General features: G+C 35.6%; 1 protein-coding gene across 19 annotated transcripts in view; it reads left to right on the plus strand.

Annotated features, from left to right (window-relative positions):
* Positions 1 to 19,650, plus strand: part of kcnma1b (potassium large conductance calcium-activated channel, subfamily M, alpha member 1b) — a 101,128-nt gene that overhangs the window by 28,073 nt on the left and 53,405 nt on the right. For all 19 annotated transcript variants that reach the window (XM_087277152.1, XM_087277140.1, XM_087277141.1 and 16 more), the window contains exon 4: positions 10,549 to 10,610. Coding sequence is in view for 15 of the 19 variants with exons in the window: in XM_087277140.1 (XP_087133266.1) it covers positions 10,549 to 10,610 (62 nt within the window). In the remaining 4 variants the exon portion in view is untranslated. The remainder of the gene's footprint in view (positions 1 to 10,548; positions 10,611 to 19,650) is intronic.

Consider the following 19,650-nt stretch of genomic DNA (forward strand, 5'->3'; position numbering starts at 1 on the left):
AAGTACTGAAGGAGTTCAGAATGCAAAACTGCATTGCAGAATCTCATAACTGTGAATGAAAGATGACCCAGACGCATTTTTGTCAAATTGACCCAGTCAGAAACACAAGACTGAGGAGGAGACGATGCAAGGTGCTCTAGTTCTGTCTGCTGGGACACACACACACACACACACACACACACACACACACACACACACACATACTGGCCTGTTTTATTCACACACACACACCCACACATACACACCCTCTCTCTTTTTTCACATACACATACACACACTGTCTCTTTCTCACACACACACAGATGCAGGTGAGATGTGTGTATGGGTCAGCCGCTGATCTAGATTCAGCTGTTTCCAGCGCTGGAGTCTGGAGTCTGCGCTGCTGTGATTATTGCACTTTCATTCATTAAGGACATGTTGAAGTCATCAGATAATTCTGCTTTAATAAATGTTCATCATGTGTCGGAATTCTGACTGTCAGTGAATGGCAAATGAAAAGGCCCCTCACCTCAAAACTCTGAGCATTATAAGAAAAAGAAAACACACGGTGCAGTCGGGAGTGTAGCCTGCATTCATGACGTTTGTTTGCGCAGCGACGCTACTTTGGATGAGTCTGATTTACTATACATTAAACAGCAACTCTATTTCACGAAAGACAAAGTCACAATGCTGTTCTTTTATCACGCATAGATGCTGTGAGGATAAACAAGAGACCAAAAACAGACCAAGACCTTGAGTGTAGTGAGGATAAATAAATGACAGCTCCTGAGAGGCTTCCTCTTTATTTGCACAGCAGGCCTACCTTGTGTTTTATTTACTTTTTGCTAATGCAAGCTGTGTTTTAAAAGATAAATATAATGTCTAAAACTCTACATTATTTATATTACTTTAATAAGTTATTTATTTATTCGTAATGGACGATGCACAGATATTGATGTTTCACAGTGTTTTTACACTACACATTTGAATCTAACAAGCTTGTTTACATTGTTCTACTTGCATTAAATCCAAATCCCAAATATCAGAAATGACAACATTCAGATTTAATTCATGTCAGTTTTAATGTTGATGATTAATGCACTTGACAGATTTCATTCATTGATTTTCCTTCTGCTTAGTCCCTGGTTCATCAGGGGTTACCACACTCTCAGAAATAAAGGTACTCGAGCTGTCACTGGGGTGTTCCTTTTCAAAAGGTGCAAATTTGTACCTAAAAGGTCCGTATTAATACCTCAAGGGTACATATTAGTCCCTAAAAAGTACAAAAGTGTATAATATATAGTTTTGAGGTACCAATATGGACCCTTCAAGTACAAATTTGCACCTTTTGAAAAGGAACACCCCAGTGTCAGCTCGCGTACCTTTATTTCTGACAGTGCACAGTGGAATGAAGCGCCGCTTACTAGGCAGATGTGTTTTTAATGTCAGGTGGTGTGTGTGATGTGTTGTTTGGTAAATAATCTCTATTTGCATCTTCAGTGATTTTCAGCTAAGTCTTGTTCTAATAGGTGGATTTAGAGGTTTTTGCAATAAAAGCAGACGTGGATTTTGCTGGTTTTGATGTAAACGAAAACTAACCTTGTTAAAAACCAAACAATTGTCTAAAGTGACATTTATGGGAAAAAGGTGTTTTATTTACCAGTTAATAACCTTTCCAATACATATAAAATAAAACTTCTGAACCTAATTAGAAGAGCCTGATAGAAAATGTTCATTTACAAGAAAAGAGGTTTATTAAAATATTATTATATATATATATTTATTTAATATAAATATAATTCATTCATTCATTTAAAATATTATTCAGTCGTTCATGTATTTATTTAAAATAATTATCTATTAAAAGATTATACATTTAATAAATAATATTTATTTATTTATTTATATGAAATATTAAATTATAAAAAAAGAAGCAAATTTGTACCTAAAAGGTCCGTATTTTTACCTCAAGGGTACATATTAGTACCTAAAAAGTACAAAAGTGTTCCTCTTAAAATTTGTTGATATGAATATATACTTATATATTATATATATATACTAATATATTAGGTCGGATGGATTTAGAGGGTTTCACATCTGAACTCTTCATCCTGAGACCCAAAGAAAAAAATATGTTTTTCTGTAAAAAAAGGATTTCCTACATCCTTTGGGTAAAAAAAAATCTACAATTTAGAGTTTTTACATTTTGTTTTTATTTTTAATTTTACAGCATGTCCACAGTAGTGGACCACAGGACCATTTTACAGTAGTTCCAAATGACCACCACAACAGAACTGTACAGGATATGGCTGTAAAGTGATATTAATCCAATTTTAGTGTGACATAAATTAAACAAAAGCCATTTTTCCTTTTGTATTGAAATTCCTGAAAGAGAATTGAAAAACAAAAAACAAAAAATTAACATAAAAGCAATTTAAAACTGATTGTCATTCTCTAATTGTCTCTAACTGTCAGAGTCTAAATCAGTGTCTCCCTCAACTCTCTTCTAAAGAATCCTCTCCGCTTCAGCTCTGCCCCCTACAACATGCAGTCAGTAACTACATTAAAATGGTCCTGGTGTCCACTATAGCGGACATTTAGAAAAAGGAGGATATTTTGAAACACAAACAAGTTAACAGCTTTGAAAGCTAAATGTATTGTTCCTGACACTTTAATTAACAAATATATGTAATAATAATAGTAAAAAACATTTAAAAAGCTCAATTTTACATGCCTCTCTCCTTCCCATGAAATGTTGTAGGGTCCAGCTAGTTGGTCCAATGCCGGTGTCCACTGGTGGATGAAGATTCAATGCCTGTTCGGTCTTTCCAGAGCACAGTGTTGATTCACCTTTAAATTTAACTCATATCTGACTCCAATTTCAGTATGAGGTGGTTTAGAATATTAATATATTTATCTTTAGTTTTATCTGACTCCAATCATAAAACATTACGAAGATTATATCGATATATCATTTAGATAAATGTTTGAACCTTTTGTCTTCACTAGTGACTATCACATCCGTTCATTCAGGTGCTCATGTCGCTCAGAGAAATCGCCCCGGCCGAAGGCGTCCCTCACGATCACTCTCTCGTCAGTCTTGATTAGTAAACAGAGATAATTGACTAATACTTTTAGATGGCCGCTTCTAGCGTGCTTGTTCTAAAGTACTTTTAGTTTGTCCCGCTTAGATAGGAGGATATAGATTAATAGCATACATCCTTACTGCAGCTCAGAAAGAAATAAAGAGAATGCTTTCAGCCATCCCAGCATTAAGAGACATGATCATAGTTCTGCTCAACTGTGTTTTACTCAATTACTGTATATCATTACTTCAGTATTTCTATTAGAGTCATACAGGTCATATTTGCTGAAGATCTGAAGTCTTTTTACTGAGCCGCTATATTGCTGTATTTACTCGCACTACACTCTATTCATTTAGAAATGATGGATATTTGAATCTCATCATATATATATATATATATATATATATATATATATATATATATATATATATATATATATATATATATATATATATAAATATGTGTATATATGTATATATATATGTCTGTGTGTGTGTGTGTGTGTGTGTGTGTGTGTGTGTGTGTGTGTGTGTGTGTGTGTGTGTGTGTGTGTGTGTGTGTGTGTGTGTGTGTGTGTGTGTGTGTGTGTGTGTATTTATTCATTCATTTTCTTTTCGGCTGAGTCCCTTTTATTTATTATGGGTCACCACTGTGGAATGAACCGCCAATTATTCCAGCATGTGTTACACATAGCGGATGCCCTTCCTATTTACTCCCATTCACACTCATACACTACGGTCAGTGTAGTTGATCAGTTCCCCTATAGCGCATGTGTTTGGACTGTGGGGGAAACCGGAGCACCCGGAGGAAACCCACACCAACACGGGGAGAACATGCAAACTCCACACAGAAACACCAACTGACCCAGCCGAGACTCGAACCAGAGACCTTCTTGCTTTGAGGACACATCAGTATTCACTGTGCCACTGTGCTGCCCGTGTGTATTAATATTTAATTTAATCTAGTAAAATAAATCAGATTTTAGTTTTTTGTGTGCTTTGGTAATTCAAACATTCATGATAGTTTTAATTCTTTTGTTTTTTGCATCACACACACACACACACACACACAGCTCTGGACAAGTGAAAAGCAGAGTTCAGTTCTCAGGGATGGAGACGTGCGTGCGTGTGTGCATGTTAGTGCGTTAGTGTGTGTGTGTGTGTGTGTGTGTATGTGTGTGTGTGTGTGTGTGTGTGTGTTTTACTGGCCGTCATCAGTGTTTGCTCAGCGAGTGTTTTATCAGAATATCTGCTGGAGAACAAAGAGAGAGGAAATAATCTGCTCTCTGGGGCTGGAAATCCTCTTTATGTCTCTCAAACACGCACACACACACACACACACACACACACACACACACACACACACACACACACACACACACATACAGAGAGAGAGAGTGAGTTACATCACAACAGTGGATTACACACACACACACCCAGACAGACAGATGAGCTGAGGTCAGTCTCCATCATCATGCTAAATATTCCAGATAGATTGAATCCCAGCATGTACAGAGTCACTGCTTGTGTTTTATGATTTTATTATTGTTGTTCATTGTTGTTGTTTATTATTGTTTATTGTTATAATTCTGCATTTGACCAAAATGAGCTTTTAATAAGTTTTTGCTTTAATCACAGAGGAGTTTCATATGATCAGAAATATGTTTTCAAGTTTATTTGTTACATTTATTTCAAAATACACAGACAGATATATATATATATATATATGATCAATCTCTGAACAAATTCAATATCCATGTCCTGCTTTAATTGTCAAATGTGTTGTTATTAAGAATATTTATGCGTCATTGTTGTAACTTTTAAAGACATCTGTGAATGAATATTATTTATTTATTTATTTATTTAAATATTATTTGTTTATTAAAATATTGTTTATTAATTTATTTGAAATTTTAATTTATTAAAATATAATTCATTCATTAAAAATATTATTAATTTGTGTATTTATTTATTTATTTAAAATATTATTTATTTAGTAAAATATTATACATTTATTAAAATATTATTTTCTTTATTTATATGAAATATTAATTTATTCAAACAATGTTTACTTATTTAAATATTATTTGTTTATTAAAAGATAATTCATTCATTCATTTAAATAATATTTATTTATTAAAATATCATACATTTAATAAAATATTATTCATATATTTATTTATTTATATGAAATGCTTATTTATTAAAATATTTAGTTATTTAAATATTATTTTTAAAAATAATTCATTAATTTAAAATATTATTAATTCCTTTATGTATTTATTTATTTAAAATATTTATTAAGATATTATAAATTTAACAAAATATTATTTATTTATTTGTTTGAAATATTAAATTATAAAATATTATTTATTTAAAATATTATTTATTCGTTCGTGTAGTCATTTATTTATTTAAAATATTAATTATTTATTAAAATATTATTTATTAAAGTATTATTCATTTATTTACTTATTTATGTGAAATTATAAAATATTATTTATTTATTTAAATTTATTTATTAAAATATAATTTACTTATTCATTCATTTGTTTAAAATATTAATCATTCATACATGTTTGTATTTATTTATTTATTTAAAATATTTAATATTTATTAAAATATTATAAATTTAGTGAAATATTATTATTTTATTTATTTATATGAAATATTATTTTATTAAAATATTATTTATTTAATTATTTAGTTTTTAAAATATAATTCACTCATTCATTCATGTTTTTATTAATTTATTTATTACATCATTTATTTATTTATTCATTCATTTAAAGTATTATTTATTTATTAAAATATGATTTATTAATCTCTCTAGCTTTATTATCTGCGTGTGTATTTGATGTGATTCTGCTAATGTTGATCAGCTGCTTCAGTGTTCTATTATAGCTGAGCTCTGCAGGACTCTGGACACACAGGAGCAGGGTTATAAATGATAAAAATAAAAAGCATGAAAACTAATACTTCTCTCTGAAGAGACTGGACTGCATTGTCTCTCAGTGGATACACATAAATTATCGTCATCACAATAAATACCAAAAATATTGTGATACAATTTGAAGTCCACATCGTCCTTCCCTGATGACAGGAGCTGTGTGTGTTCAGAATCTGCTCCTTCATTGACATGTTCAGTGTTGTTTACTGCTGCACTTAATCACCTGTAATGAGCGCAGACTCTTATTCATTATTAATAACACAGAGATGATGAGGGGTTCTGTCAGAACACTCTTCAAGAGAGCATGTGTGACATTTGACATGTGTGTGAGCGTGTCCCTATATAACGAGATCAACCTTTATTATCTCTTCTAAACTCTAGAAAAGCTGCGTTCACTCGCTGGGTTTCATTCATAACATATTTTGGGCTTATAAATCTGACCTGAGAATGAAATGTGAATGTCCACTGAATTCTGCCGGTTGTGTCCCCATGCAGGATTTATTGTGAATAATATTGATGAAAATGTCATTTAATTATGTGTGTGTGTGTGTGTGTGTGTGTGTGTGTTCAGACTGCAGAGCTGGTCATTTACAGAGTGACTGTAAAAGACATGAAGGTTTTTAAATTCTTCATTGTGTTACAGAAAGGTCTGATGAATGATGAAACTCTGACAGAAAGAGTGCAGATCTCCAGAGTTCATTACCAAACACACACACACACACACACACACACACACACACAAACACAAACACATGCACACACACTGCTGAAAATGAAGATGCTGAGGGTGACAATCCATCACTCATCTGTAGAGTAGAGGAACACGCACACACACATACACACACACACACACACACACACACTCACACACACACACACTACCCTTGTTTTCTCACTAAAGGACAAACACACACACACACACACTCACACACAAACGCAGACACGATTTTTTTTAGTCTGTTAGTGTTTTTAATCTCACACACAATGAAGAATTAATCTCACACACATTTACAGACATGTTCACACTTTCTGTATCACACACACACACACACACACACACACACACACACACACACACACACACATTCAGCATCAGAGGTGATCATGATCACAATAGTGAAATAGAAACTCTAAAATCTCCAAAATAAAAACCTGCACGAGTCGCTGCTGTGGCTGATCAAGACTACATTATCCATTAATATCGCAAAGAGAGCTGTAATGTGTGTGTGTGTGTGTGTGTGTGTGTGTGTGTGTGTGTGTGTGTGTGTGTGTGTGTGTGTGTGTGTGTGTTATTTTTATATATATATATATAGATATGTGTGCATGCGTGTGTGTGTATATGGTCAGGACGTGCGTGAGTCATATCATCACTTGACTGCATGATGATGATGAATCTGGTGTGTGTGTGTGTGCGGTGTATCAGTCAGTCAGCTCTCTGACCCCTGTGTAACCCCTGACCTCTGAGTGACCCTTGACCCCTGTGTGTACAGTGTGTGTTCAGCTGCGATCGCTCTCCTCAATCTCACAGCGGTCTTAGATTTCATTACAAACACACACAGTTTCTCTTTCAGACAAAGATTAGATCTGCTGGACAAACACACACACACACACACACACACACACACACACTGTAGAATAGCCTCATCTCCAGCACTTATAACTGTACAGTAGCCCTGTTGAATCACTAAAACATTATCAGTGTGTTGGTGTAAATCATCACGTTATTAATATGCAGAACCTTTATTATGCACAAATAAATGCAACAAAGATTGAGTTTTACTGTCTGCGTGTGTGTGTGTGTGTGTGTGTGTGTGTATGTATGTGTGTAAGGTTTATTCATTCATTCATTCATTCAAATTCTTTTCGGCTTAGTTTCTTTATTAATCAGTGGTCACCACTGTGCAATGAACCGGCAACTTGTTCAGCACGTTTTACACAGCGGATGCCCTTCTGGCTGCAACCCAGTATTGGGGAACACCCATACACACTCATTCACACACACACACACACACTACGGCCAGTGTAGTTGATCAGTTCCCCTATAGCGCATGTGTTTGGACTGTGGGGGAAACCGGAGCACCCGGAGGAAACCCACGCCAACACGGGGAGAACATGCAAACTCCACACAGAAACACCAACTGACCCAGCCGAGACTCAAACCAGAGATCTTGCTGTGAGGCGATCAAGCTACCCACTGTGTCACCGTGACGCCCCAGCATTAATAGCAATACTCCATTTCCTCTGACCCACTGTGCAGTATTAGCCTCTATAGCAGCATGTTGTCATTTCTGGCCATGTGGATTACTCTATTGTCCATTATAGAGAGTGCTGAAATCAGCCTGTGTATGATGGGAGGTGTTGACGTCGCCTCCTGTGTGCATCAATAATACATGCAGGTGTTTTCTGAGTGTGAGTGTTTGAATGGTGCGGGGACAATAGCGTTTCCCCTGATGGAAAATAATCTGGTGCTCATCCAAAATACATGAGAGAGAGAGAAGAGCAGCTCAGCCGGCAGCTTACAGTCCAGCATAGCTTTATTTACACACACACACACACACACACACACACACACACACACACAGTCCTGAGTCAGTAGAGATGTGGATCAGACTCGTGTACATCATTTTAAATGCTCTTTAGTGTATGATTGATTGATGTTGAGTGCATATTTCAATCAATTATTACAAATAAATAAATATTTGGGTGTGTGGGTGTGTGTGGGTCTCTTTGGGTCTGTGTGTGTGTGTGTGTGTGTGTGTATGTCTTCAATGATGGTGGGTTCTTCTCCTAGACTGATGTTCCCTGTTTACACACTGATCAGATCTGCTCAAATCTCATCAACATCTGCAGATTAAACTGACTTTCTGCCAGCAGGAAACACACACACACACACACACACACACACACACACACACACAGTAAAGCGATGACACTCAGACACACACTCTCAAACACCGTCAAATACTGTAAAAAAAAAAATCACACTAACATATTCTCTTACACACAAATGCATGCACTGTCACACACACACACACACACACACACACACACACACACACACACACACACACACACACTCAGCATGTACAGTAGTTTCCTTTAAGAACAGCAGTAAAATCCAGTAATGTTTGGTCCAGAAGCAAACAGTTAATCTTCAGTCAGATTACAGCAACACACACACACACACACACACACACACACACTCACACTCACTCAGCAGCTTGTTGACAGAGAGTTTGAGCATCAGTAGAAGAGAAACACACACTTTCATCTCCATCATAAGACTGCAGACAAAACTTCATTCATTTCCTCTCCCTGTCTCTGTTCTGTTGAACACAAAGGTAGATATTCTGAAGAATGCATGAAAAGCTGCCGTTAACTTCCATTATATTTGTTCACTACTATAGCTGTCAATGGTTACCACTTTCCAACATTATTCTGTATATGCTTCTTTGAGGAATAATATAGTAATAATAATACTCACCCGAGGGAGACTTTGAAGACATTTTTAACTTCTGGGTGAACAAACACTTTAAAATGTTAAAAAGCTTTTCTTTTGTTCCCTCAAAAAATGTTGCTTTGTTTTTACATTAAAGTTTAGATTATGTGTGTTATTTGATTTGCAAAACACTTTGGTCAACATTTGTTCATGACATAATACAAAACAAAATACGAAATCAAACACGAAACCCAAAACAAAACGAGAAACAAAACACGAAATGAAAGGAAATGTAACACAAAATGCAAAATAAAACGAGAAATGAAACACCAAAAAAAACGTGAAAAGAGAAACAAAACATGAAATGAAACACAAAATGAAATGAATAACAAAAAGAAATGGAACCTAACACGAAATGCAAAACGAAACACACATGAAACTTGAAACAAAATGAAACGTAACACGAAATGCAAAATGAAACGAGAAGCAAAACACAAAACGAGAAATGAATCACAAAATGAAACGCAAAACGCAAAACGAAACGAAACGAAAAAAAAGAAACTGAATGTAACACGAAACGCTAAATGAAACACGAAATGAAACGCAAAACAAAAAGAAACAGAACGTAACACTAAATGCAAAGTGAAACACGAAATGAAACTTGAAACAAAACGAACTTAAACACGAAATGCAAAAAGAAACGAGAAACGAAACTAAATGAAACGTAACACGAAACGCAAAATGAAACAAGAAATGATTCTTGAACTGAAACACGAATAGAAAAACTAAATGAAAGGAGAAACAAAACAAAAAATAAAATGTGAAACAAATCATGAAACAAAACATGAAACAAAACGAAATGGAACATAACATAAAACGCAAACGGAAACAAGAAATGAAACACAAAACAAAATGACAAACAAACGCAAAACTACATGCGAAGCAAAACATGAAACAATACAAAACACAAAACAAAACAAAAACACACCCAAAACCATACGTTGTCAGCCTGTAGACTTGCATGGCTAGTGAAGTGCAGTGGAGTTTTCCTTGCAGTAATGTGTGTGTGGTGTGTGGTGTGTGTGTGTGTTTCAGGTGGTGTTGGTGTTTGCCCTCAGCATCGGCGCTCTGGTGATTTACTTCATCGACTCCTCTGAGTGAGTACACATTCATCTTTATTTCTACACTCTCAAATTTGTGGACGTTTTCCTCATTTAGGGGATAAAAGCATCTAAATGCAGTATATTATCTCCAGGATATTATTATTATTAATATTATTATTAATAATAATAATAACATTAATAATAATAATAGAGAGGTAATAATTATGGGAAAAGGGTTCTTATTGTGAGCTCTGTGACATCATCAAGTTGTTGTAAAATGTAAAAATGTAAGTGATAAAATATAAATAAATGTATAATGTGGATTGTAGAGTACAGGGTTGTAGAGTTAAGCACATGGACTAATGTGCAATATTGTGAATATACATTTTAAAGCACTAATAAAATAACAATAAAGATCTCATCATCATAATAATAATATTTATTGAACACTTTTCAAAAATATCGTAAGCTTTAAATATATTTTTAATGTAAACAGTTTTATTGTAGTCTATTGTTCTGCAGCACAAAGAACGATAAAAAATGAAATATAAACAAAAAATAAAAAGAAATAAAATAAAAGACAAAGTTTAATAACAAAACCCACAACAATCCCACACAATAATGACACAATGCAATCTGAAATTAATATTCATTCATTTTTTGTTCGGCTTAGTTCCTGATTTATCAGGGCTCGCCACAACGGAATAAACTATTCCAGCATATGTTTTACACAGCGGAATCCTTTCCAGCTGCAACCCATCACTGGGAAACACCCATACAGACTGTGACAACACAGGGAGAACATGCAAACTCCACACACAATCACCAACTGACCCAGCAGGTACTCGAACCAGCGACCTTCAGTGCAAGCCACTGTGCCGCCCTCAATCTGAAATGAATTTAAATAATAATATAACATTGATCAATTAAAGAATCAAAAGTGCATTTCAACATTTATTACAAAATATCCATGAAGTATGGCAAGAGTGTGCACAGACTGCCGTTCACTCTGCTTGATGGGAGTGGGCGGAGCTCAATATATTGTTTTGCTCACCTTGATTGTCTCTGCAGCATCATGGGTAATGTAGTTTTACTGCACAAAGTCTGTAAATAAACACAATTGCTATAAAAATAAAGTGAATTAAATAATCAATGAACAACCTCTGAGCTCACAGCAGGCCTGTTTTACACTAAATCAAAGACTTCAGCAAACATTTACAGGCACTTAGCAGCATCAATAATCAATAAACTATCAAAAGAGCTCCTGTATTATGTATATATGAAAGTGTCCTGATGAAGATTTGTGCTGTGTGTCTGTAGCGGAGGCTGTGTAGATGAATGAGTGATGGCGACTGTTGCGGAAGGAATCATCCCTCGGGGAGCCACAGACAGATTTAGCAATAGAAAGATGAGTTTAGAGCTTGAGCAGTGAAGATGTGCGGTTTTACAGCTCAAACTGACGTCATGTGAACATCTCACACACACACACACACACACACATCACTGAGCTTTAAAAGGTGAAGACCGCTATAACACACCACCGGCCAGAGCAGGAGCTGGAACTCTGCTGTTTGTGGAGCAACCTGTGCTTGTTCTCCTGAATAATACCAGTAATAATAGTTCCTTTTATATGTAACGAGGCTGTCTTCTGCTCAAGGCTAGGGATCTAACGATTGACTTAACTCATGATTCACTCAACTCATGATTCACTCAACTCAAGATTCACTCAACTCATGATTCATTCAACTCATGATTCACTCAACTCAAGGTTCAGTTAACTCACTCTTTTCTCAATTTATTCAACTTATGATTCACTCAACTCAAGCGTCCCTCAACTCAAGGTTCAGTTAACTCACACTTTAATCAACACATTCAACACATGATTCACTGGGTTAACTCTATTTATGACTCACTCAACTCATGATTCACTCAACTCAAGATTCCCTCAATTCATAATTCACTTGACTCAAGACTCATTCAACTCAAGATTCATTCAATTCATGATTCACTCAACTCAAGATTCAATCAACTCATGATTCACTCAACTCAAGATTCACTCAACTCGTGATTCACTCAACTTACTTAACTCAAAGTTCACTTAGGTTACGATTCACTCAACTCAATCAATTCATGATTCACTCAACTCAAGATTCCCTCAATTCATAATTCACTTGATTCAAGACTCATTCAACTCAAGATTTACTCAATTCATGATTCACTCAACTCAATCAAATCAAGATTCTCTCAACTCATGATTCACTTAACTTAATCAACTCAAGATTCACCCAATTCATGATTCACTCAACTCATGATTCACTTAACTCAAGATTTCCTGAACTCCTGATTCCCTCGACTCAAGATTTATTCAACTCAAGATTCACTCAACTCACGATTGACTCAACTCATGATTTACTCAACTCATGATTCACTCAACTCACTTAACTCAAAGTTCACATAGGTCATGAATCACTCAACTCAACTCAAGATTCACTCAACTCAAGATTCACTCAACTCAAAATTCACTCAACTCATGATTCACTCAACTCAAAATTCACTCAACTCATGATTCACTCAACTCAAGATTCACTCAACTCAAAATTCACTCAACTCAAGATTCACTCAACTCATGATTTACTCAACTCATGATTCACTCAACTCACTTAACTCAAAGTTCACATAGGTCATGAATCACTCAACTCAATCAACTCAAGATTCACTCAACTCAAAATTCACTCAACTTATGATTCACTCAACTCATGATTCACTTAACTCATGATTCACTCAACTCATGATTCACTCAACTCAAGGTTCAGTTAACTCACACTTTTCTTAATTTATTCAACTTATGATTCACTCAACTCATGATTCACTTAACTCATGATTCACTCAACTCATGATTCACTCAACTCAAGGTTCAGTTAACTCACTCTTTTCTCAATTTATTCAACTTATGATTCACTCAACTCAAGCATCCCTCAACTCAAGGTTCAGTTAACTCACACTTTAATCAACACATTCAACACATGATTCACTGGGTTAACTCTATTTATGATTTACTCAACTCATGATTCACTCAACTCAAGATTCCCTCAATTCATAATTCACTTGACTCAAGACTCATTCAACTCAAGATTCATTCAATTCATGATTCACTCAACTCAAGATTCAATCAACTCATGATTCACTCAACTCAAGATTCACTCAACTCGTGATTCACTCAACTTACTTAACTCAAAGTTCACTTAGGTTACGATTCACTCAACTCAATCAATTCATGATTCACTCAACTCAAGATTCCCTCAATTCATAATTCACTTGATTCAAGACTCATTCAACTCAAGATTTACTCAATTCATGATTCACTCAACTCAATCAAATCAAGATTCTCTCAACTCATGATTCACTTAACTTAATCAACTCAAGATTCACCCAATTCATGATTCACTCAACTCATGATTCACTTAACTCAAGATTTCCTGAACTCCTGATTCCCTCGACTCAAGATTTATTCAACTCAAGATTCACTCAACTCACGATTGACTCAACTCATGATTTACTCAACTCATGATTCACTCAACTCACTTAACTCAAAGTTCACATAGGTCATGAATCACTCAACTCAACTCAAGATTCACTCAACTCAAGATTCACTCAACTCAAAATTCACTCAACTCATGATTCACTCAACTCAAAATTCACTCAACTCATGATTCACTCAACTCAAGATTCACTCAACTCAAAATTCACTCAACTCAAGATTCACTCAACTCATGATTTACTCAACTCATGATTCACTCAACTCACTTAACTCAAAGTTCACATAGGTCATGAATCACTCAACTCAATCAACTCAAGATTCACTCAACTCAAAATTCACTCAACTTATGATTCACTCAACTCATGATTCACTTAACTCATGATTCACTCAACTCATGATTCACTCAACTCAAGGTTCAGTTAACTCACACTTTTCTTAATTTATTCAACTTATGATTCACTCAACTCATGATTCACTTAACTCATGATTCACTCAACTCATGATTCACTCAACTCAAGGTTCAGTTAACTCACTCTTTTCTCAATTTATTCAACTTATGATTCACTCAACTCAAGCATCCCTCAACTCAAGGTTCAGTTAACTCACACTTTAATCAACACATTCAACACATGATTCACTGGGTTAACTCTATTTATGATTTACTCAACTCATGATTCACTCAACTCAAGATTCCCTCAATTCATAATTCACTTGACTCAAGACTCATTCAACTCAAGATTCATTCAATTCATGATTCACTCAACTCAAGATTCAATCAACTCATGATTCACTCAACTCAAGATTCACTCAACTCGTGATTCACTCAACTTACTTAACTCAAAGTTCACTTAGGTTACGATTCACTCAACTCAATCAATTCATGATTCACTCAACTCAAGATTCCCTCAATTCATAATTCACTTGATTCAAGACTCATTCAACTCAAGATTTACTCAATTCATGATTCACTCAACTCAATCAAATCAAGATTCTCTCAACTCATGATTCACTTAACTTAATCAACTCAAGATTCACCCAATTCATGATTCACTCAACTCATGATTCACTTAACTCAAGATTTCCTGAACTCCTGATTCCCTCGACTCAAGATTTATTCAACTCAAGATTCACTCAACTCACGATTGACTCAACTCATGATTTACTCAACTCATGATTCACTCAACTCACTTAACTCAAAGTTCACATAGGTCATGAATCACTCAACTCAACTCAAGATTCACTCAACTCAAGATTCACTCAACTCAAAATTCACTCAACTCATGATTCACTCAACTCAAAATTCACTCAACTCATGATTCACTCAACTCAAGATTCACTCAACTCAAAATTCACTCAACTCAAGATTCACTCAACTCATGATTTACTCAACTCATGATTCACTCAACTCACTTAACTCAAAGTTCACATAGGTCATGAATCACTCAACTCAATCAACTCAAGATTCACTCAACTCAAAATTCACTCAACTTATGATTCACTCAACTCATGATTCACTTAACTCATGATTCACTCAACTCATGATTCACTCAACTCAAGGTTCAGTTAACTCACACTTTTCTTAATTTATTCAACTTATGATTCACTCAACTCATGATTCACTTAACTCATGATTCACTCAACTCATGATTCACTCAACTCAAGGTTCAGTTAACTCACTCTTTTCTCAATTTATTCAACTTATGATTCACTCAACTCAAGCATCCCTCAACTCAAGGTTCAGTTAACTCACACTTTAATCAACACATTCAACACATGATTCACTGGGTTAACTCTATTTATGATTTACTCAACTCATGATTCACTCAACTCAAGATTCCCTCAATTCATAATTCACTTGACTCAAGACTCATTCAACTCAAGATTCATTCAATTCATGATTCACTCAACTCAAGATTCAATCAACTCATGATTCACTCAACTCAAGATTCACTCAACTCGTGATTCACTCAACTTACTTAACTCAAAGTTCACTTAGGTTACGATTCACTCAACTCAATCAATTCATGATTCACTCAACTCAAGATTCCCTCAATTCATAATTCACTTGATTCAAGACTCATTCAACTCAAGATTTACTCAATTCATGATTCACTCAACTCAATCAAATCAAGATTCTCTCAACTCATGATTCACTTAACTTAATCAACTCAAGATTCACCCAATTCATGATTCACTCAACTCATGATTCACTTAACTCAAGATTTCCTGAACTCCTGATTCCCTCGACTCAAGATTTATTCAACTCAAGATTCACTCAACTCACGATTGACTCAACTCATGATTTACTCAACTCATGATTCACTCAACTCACTTAACTCAAAGTTCACATAGGTCATGAATCACTCAACTCAACTCAAGATTCACTCAACTCAAGATTCACTCAACTCAAAATTCACTCAACTCATGATTCACTCAACTCAAAATTCACTCAACTCATGATTCACTCAACTCAAGATTCACTCAACTCAAAATTCACTCAACTCAAGATTCACTCAACTCATGATTTACTCAACTCATGATTCACTCAACTCACTTAACTCAAAGTTCACATAGGTCATGAATCACTCAACTCAATCAACTCAAGATTCACTCAACTCAAAATTCACTCAACTTATGATTCACTCAACTCATGATTCACTTAACTCATGATTCACTCAACTCATGATTCACTCAACTCAAGGTTCAGTTAACTCACACTTTTCTTAATTTATTCAACTTATGATTCACTCAACTCATGATTCACTTAACTCATGATTCACTCAACTCATGATTCACTCAACTCAAGGTTCAGTTAACTCACTCTTTTCTCAATTTATTCAACTTATGATTCACTCAACTCAAGCATCCCTCAACTCAAGGTTCAGTTAACTCACACTTTAATCAACACATTCAACACATGATTCACTGGGTTAACTCTATTTATGATTTACTCAACTCATGATTCACTCAGTCTCATCTGAAGATCTTCTATAATGTTCTTCTGAAGGAAATAAGCCACCTACATATGAATGGCCTGAGGGTGACTAAATTAAAGAAATAGTTCACCCTAATCACAAAACGAGCCCTTTGACACTCACTGAGTGTAGAAGCTCAATAAAAGTAGGCTATTTTACGTATGTGTTAACATTTATAGTGCAGAAGTCAAACAACCAGGCACTGATGATTATTAGCTGAAAATCATTCTGCTTTCTGTGTTGAGAATGAGAAAGACACACAAGAACCAATTACTCTGGTGTCAGTGACCAGCTCTGGAAAAAAGAGTGTGCAAGGAGAGCGAATTAACCTAATTGCATCACTTCAGTTAAACACACGTGCTATATAAGATGCATGAAAGGACATTTGACTGTTTGCAATGTTTGCGCTTTAGATGCCAAATAGTGGTGCTTGTTTCAGTAAGTCTCGACCCTTTGTGTTATTATCGCTCTGATCTTTCGTTTCTGAACGGCATGTCCTGTTTTTGGCATCAGAAACACACTCTCATGCTCAAAGCAGACCCGTCCACACAGGAAGTAAGCCTTATCCTCTTCCTCATTAGTGCATCATGGGGGATTTAGTGATGTGATTTGATTCTGTGGCCTCCGGCGGGCAGAGTTGAATTGTCCTGAGCTCTGCAAACCTGCGGCGGGCATCAGCTTACAGCCGGACAGCGGCATTAGAAACCGCTTCAGAGAATGGGGAATTTCATTTGTCAGAAATTAAGCAGATGTAGAAGTGTGTGCGTGTTGGCGTGTGTGTGTGTGAGTGAGAGGGAGGCTATGCGTATCTGAGTTTTTACATTGGAAGATTTGTTTGTTTGAAAGAAGTGAACTCCAAACAGACTCTCCTGTGTTCAATCAGGTCCTGTGATTGAGGACATTTGTTCTTCAATGTTTCTCAAAGGGCTGATACATAGATGAACAGGAGTAAACAGAGATGAACTGTTCAAAAATTAAATGGACTTAAGTGTAGTGAACAAAAGTGAAGTGAAGAGAAGTGAAGTGAACAGAAGTGAAGTGAATAGAAGTGAAGTAATCAGAAGTGGAGTGAACAGAAGTGAAGTAAAGTCAATGTAAACAAAAATGGAGTGAACAGAAGTGAAGTGAAGGGAACAGAAGTGTAGTGAACAGAGGTGTGAACATAAGTGAAGTAAAGTGAAGTAAACAGAAGTGAAGTGAAGGGAACAGAAGTGTAGTGAACAGAGGTGTGAACATAAGTGAAATGAAGTGAAGGGAACAGAAGTGTAGTGAACAGAATTGGAGTGAACAGAATTGGAGTGAACAGAAGTGTGAACATAAGTGAAGTAAAGTGAACAGAAATGGAGTGAACAGAAGTGAAGTGAACAGAAGTGAAGTAAAGTGAACAGAAGTGAAGTAAAGTGAAGTAAACAGAAGTGAAGTGAATAGAAATGTAGTGAACAGAAGTAAAGTGAACAGAAGCGAAGTAAAGTCAACAAGTAAAGTGAAGTGGCTGATGCAGTTATAGCTGTAGTAGCTGTTGTTTTGATTGTAGTAGTTGAGCTGCAATTGTTGTTGAGCTGCTCTTGTTTAGTTGTTGTTGTTATAGTTGTTGTTGAGCTGTTGTTGTGGTTGTTATAGTTGTTGTTATTGTTGTAGTTGTTGTTGTTGTCGTCGTCGTCGTTGTTGTTGTTGTTGTTATAGTTGTAGTTGTTGTAGTTGTTGTTGTCGTCGTCGTCGTCGTTGTTGTTGTTGTTATAGTTGTAGTTGTTGTAGTTGTTGTTGTCGTCGTCGTCGTCGTCGTTGTTGTTGTTGTTATAGTTGTAGTTGTTGTTGTGGTCGTCATCGTTGTTGTTGTTATAGTTGTAGTTGTTGTAGTTGTTGTTGATGTCGTTGTCGTCGTTGTTGTTGTTATAGTTGTAGTTGTTGTAGTTGTTGTTGATGTCGTTGTCGTCGTTGTTGTTGTTATAGTTGTAGTTGTTGTAGTTGTTATAGTTATAGTTGTAGTTGTTGTAGTTGTTGTTGATGTCGTTGTCGTCGTTGTTGTTGTTATAGTTGTAGTTGTTGTAGTTGTTGTTGATGTCGTTGTCGTCGTTGTTGTTGTTATAGTTGTAGTTGTTGTAGTTGTTGTTGATGTCGTTGTCGTTGTTGTTGTTATAGTTGTAGTTGTTGTAGTTGTTGTTATAGTTATAGTTGTAGTTGTAGTTGTTGTTGTTGTTGTTGTTGTTGTTGTTGTTGTTGTTGGCTGTAAGTGTCTGTGCTCTCCTGTATGTAAATCCGCTTGTATTCTGTGACCTGAGACTCTCTGAAGTATTACTTACGTTAAACGTCTCTTAATTACAGCCGGGCTTCAGTTTCTGCTCAGAGGAGCTCAGGTGTGTGTTTCACTGACCTGCTGAACACACACACACACACACACACACACACACACACACACAGCTGCTCTCTCTCAGGTCCTGTGATGACGTCAGGTTTTGTTCAGCCTTCTCCACTGCTGCAATTCTGTCACTCACACCAAACACTGATCTTCTCCGCTGAAGGAAACTCCTCCGCTCTATACGCACACACACACTTTGGTTTTATCAACACAATTTCATGGCAA

This window comes from Danio rerio, chromosome 12, assembly GCF_052040795.2.
Source record: "Danio rerio strain M-AB ecotype USA chromosome 12, GRCz13ab, whole genome shotgun sequence".
In the NCBI taxonomy this organism is placed as follows: Eukaryota; Metazoa; Chordata; class Actinopteri; order Cypriniformes; family Danionidae; genus Danio; species Danio rerio.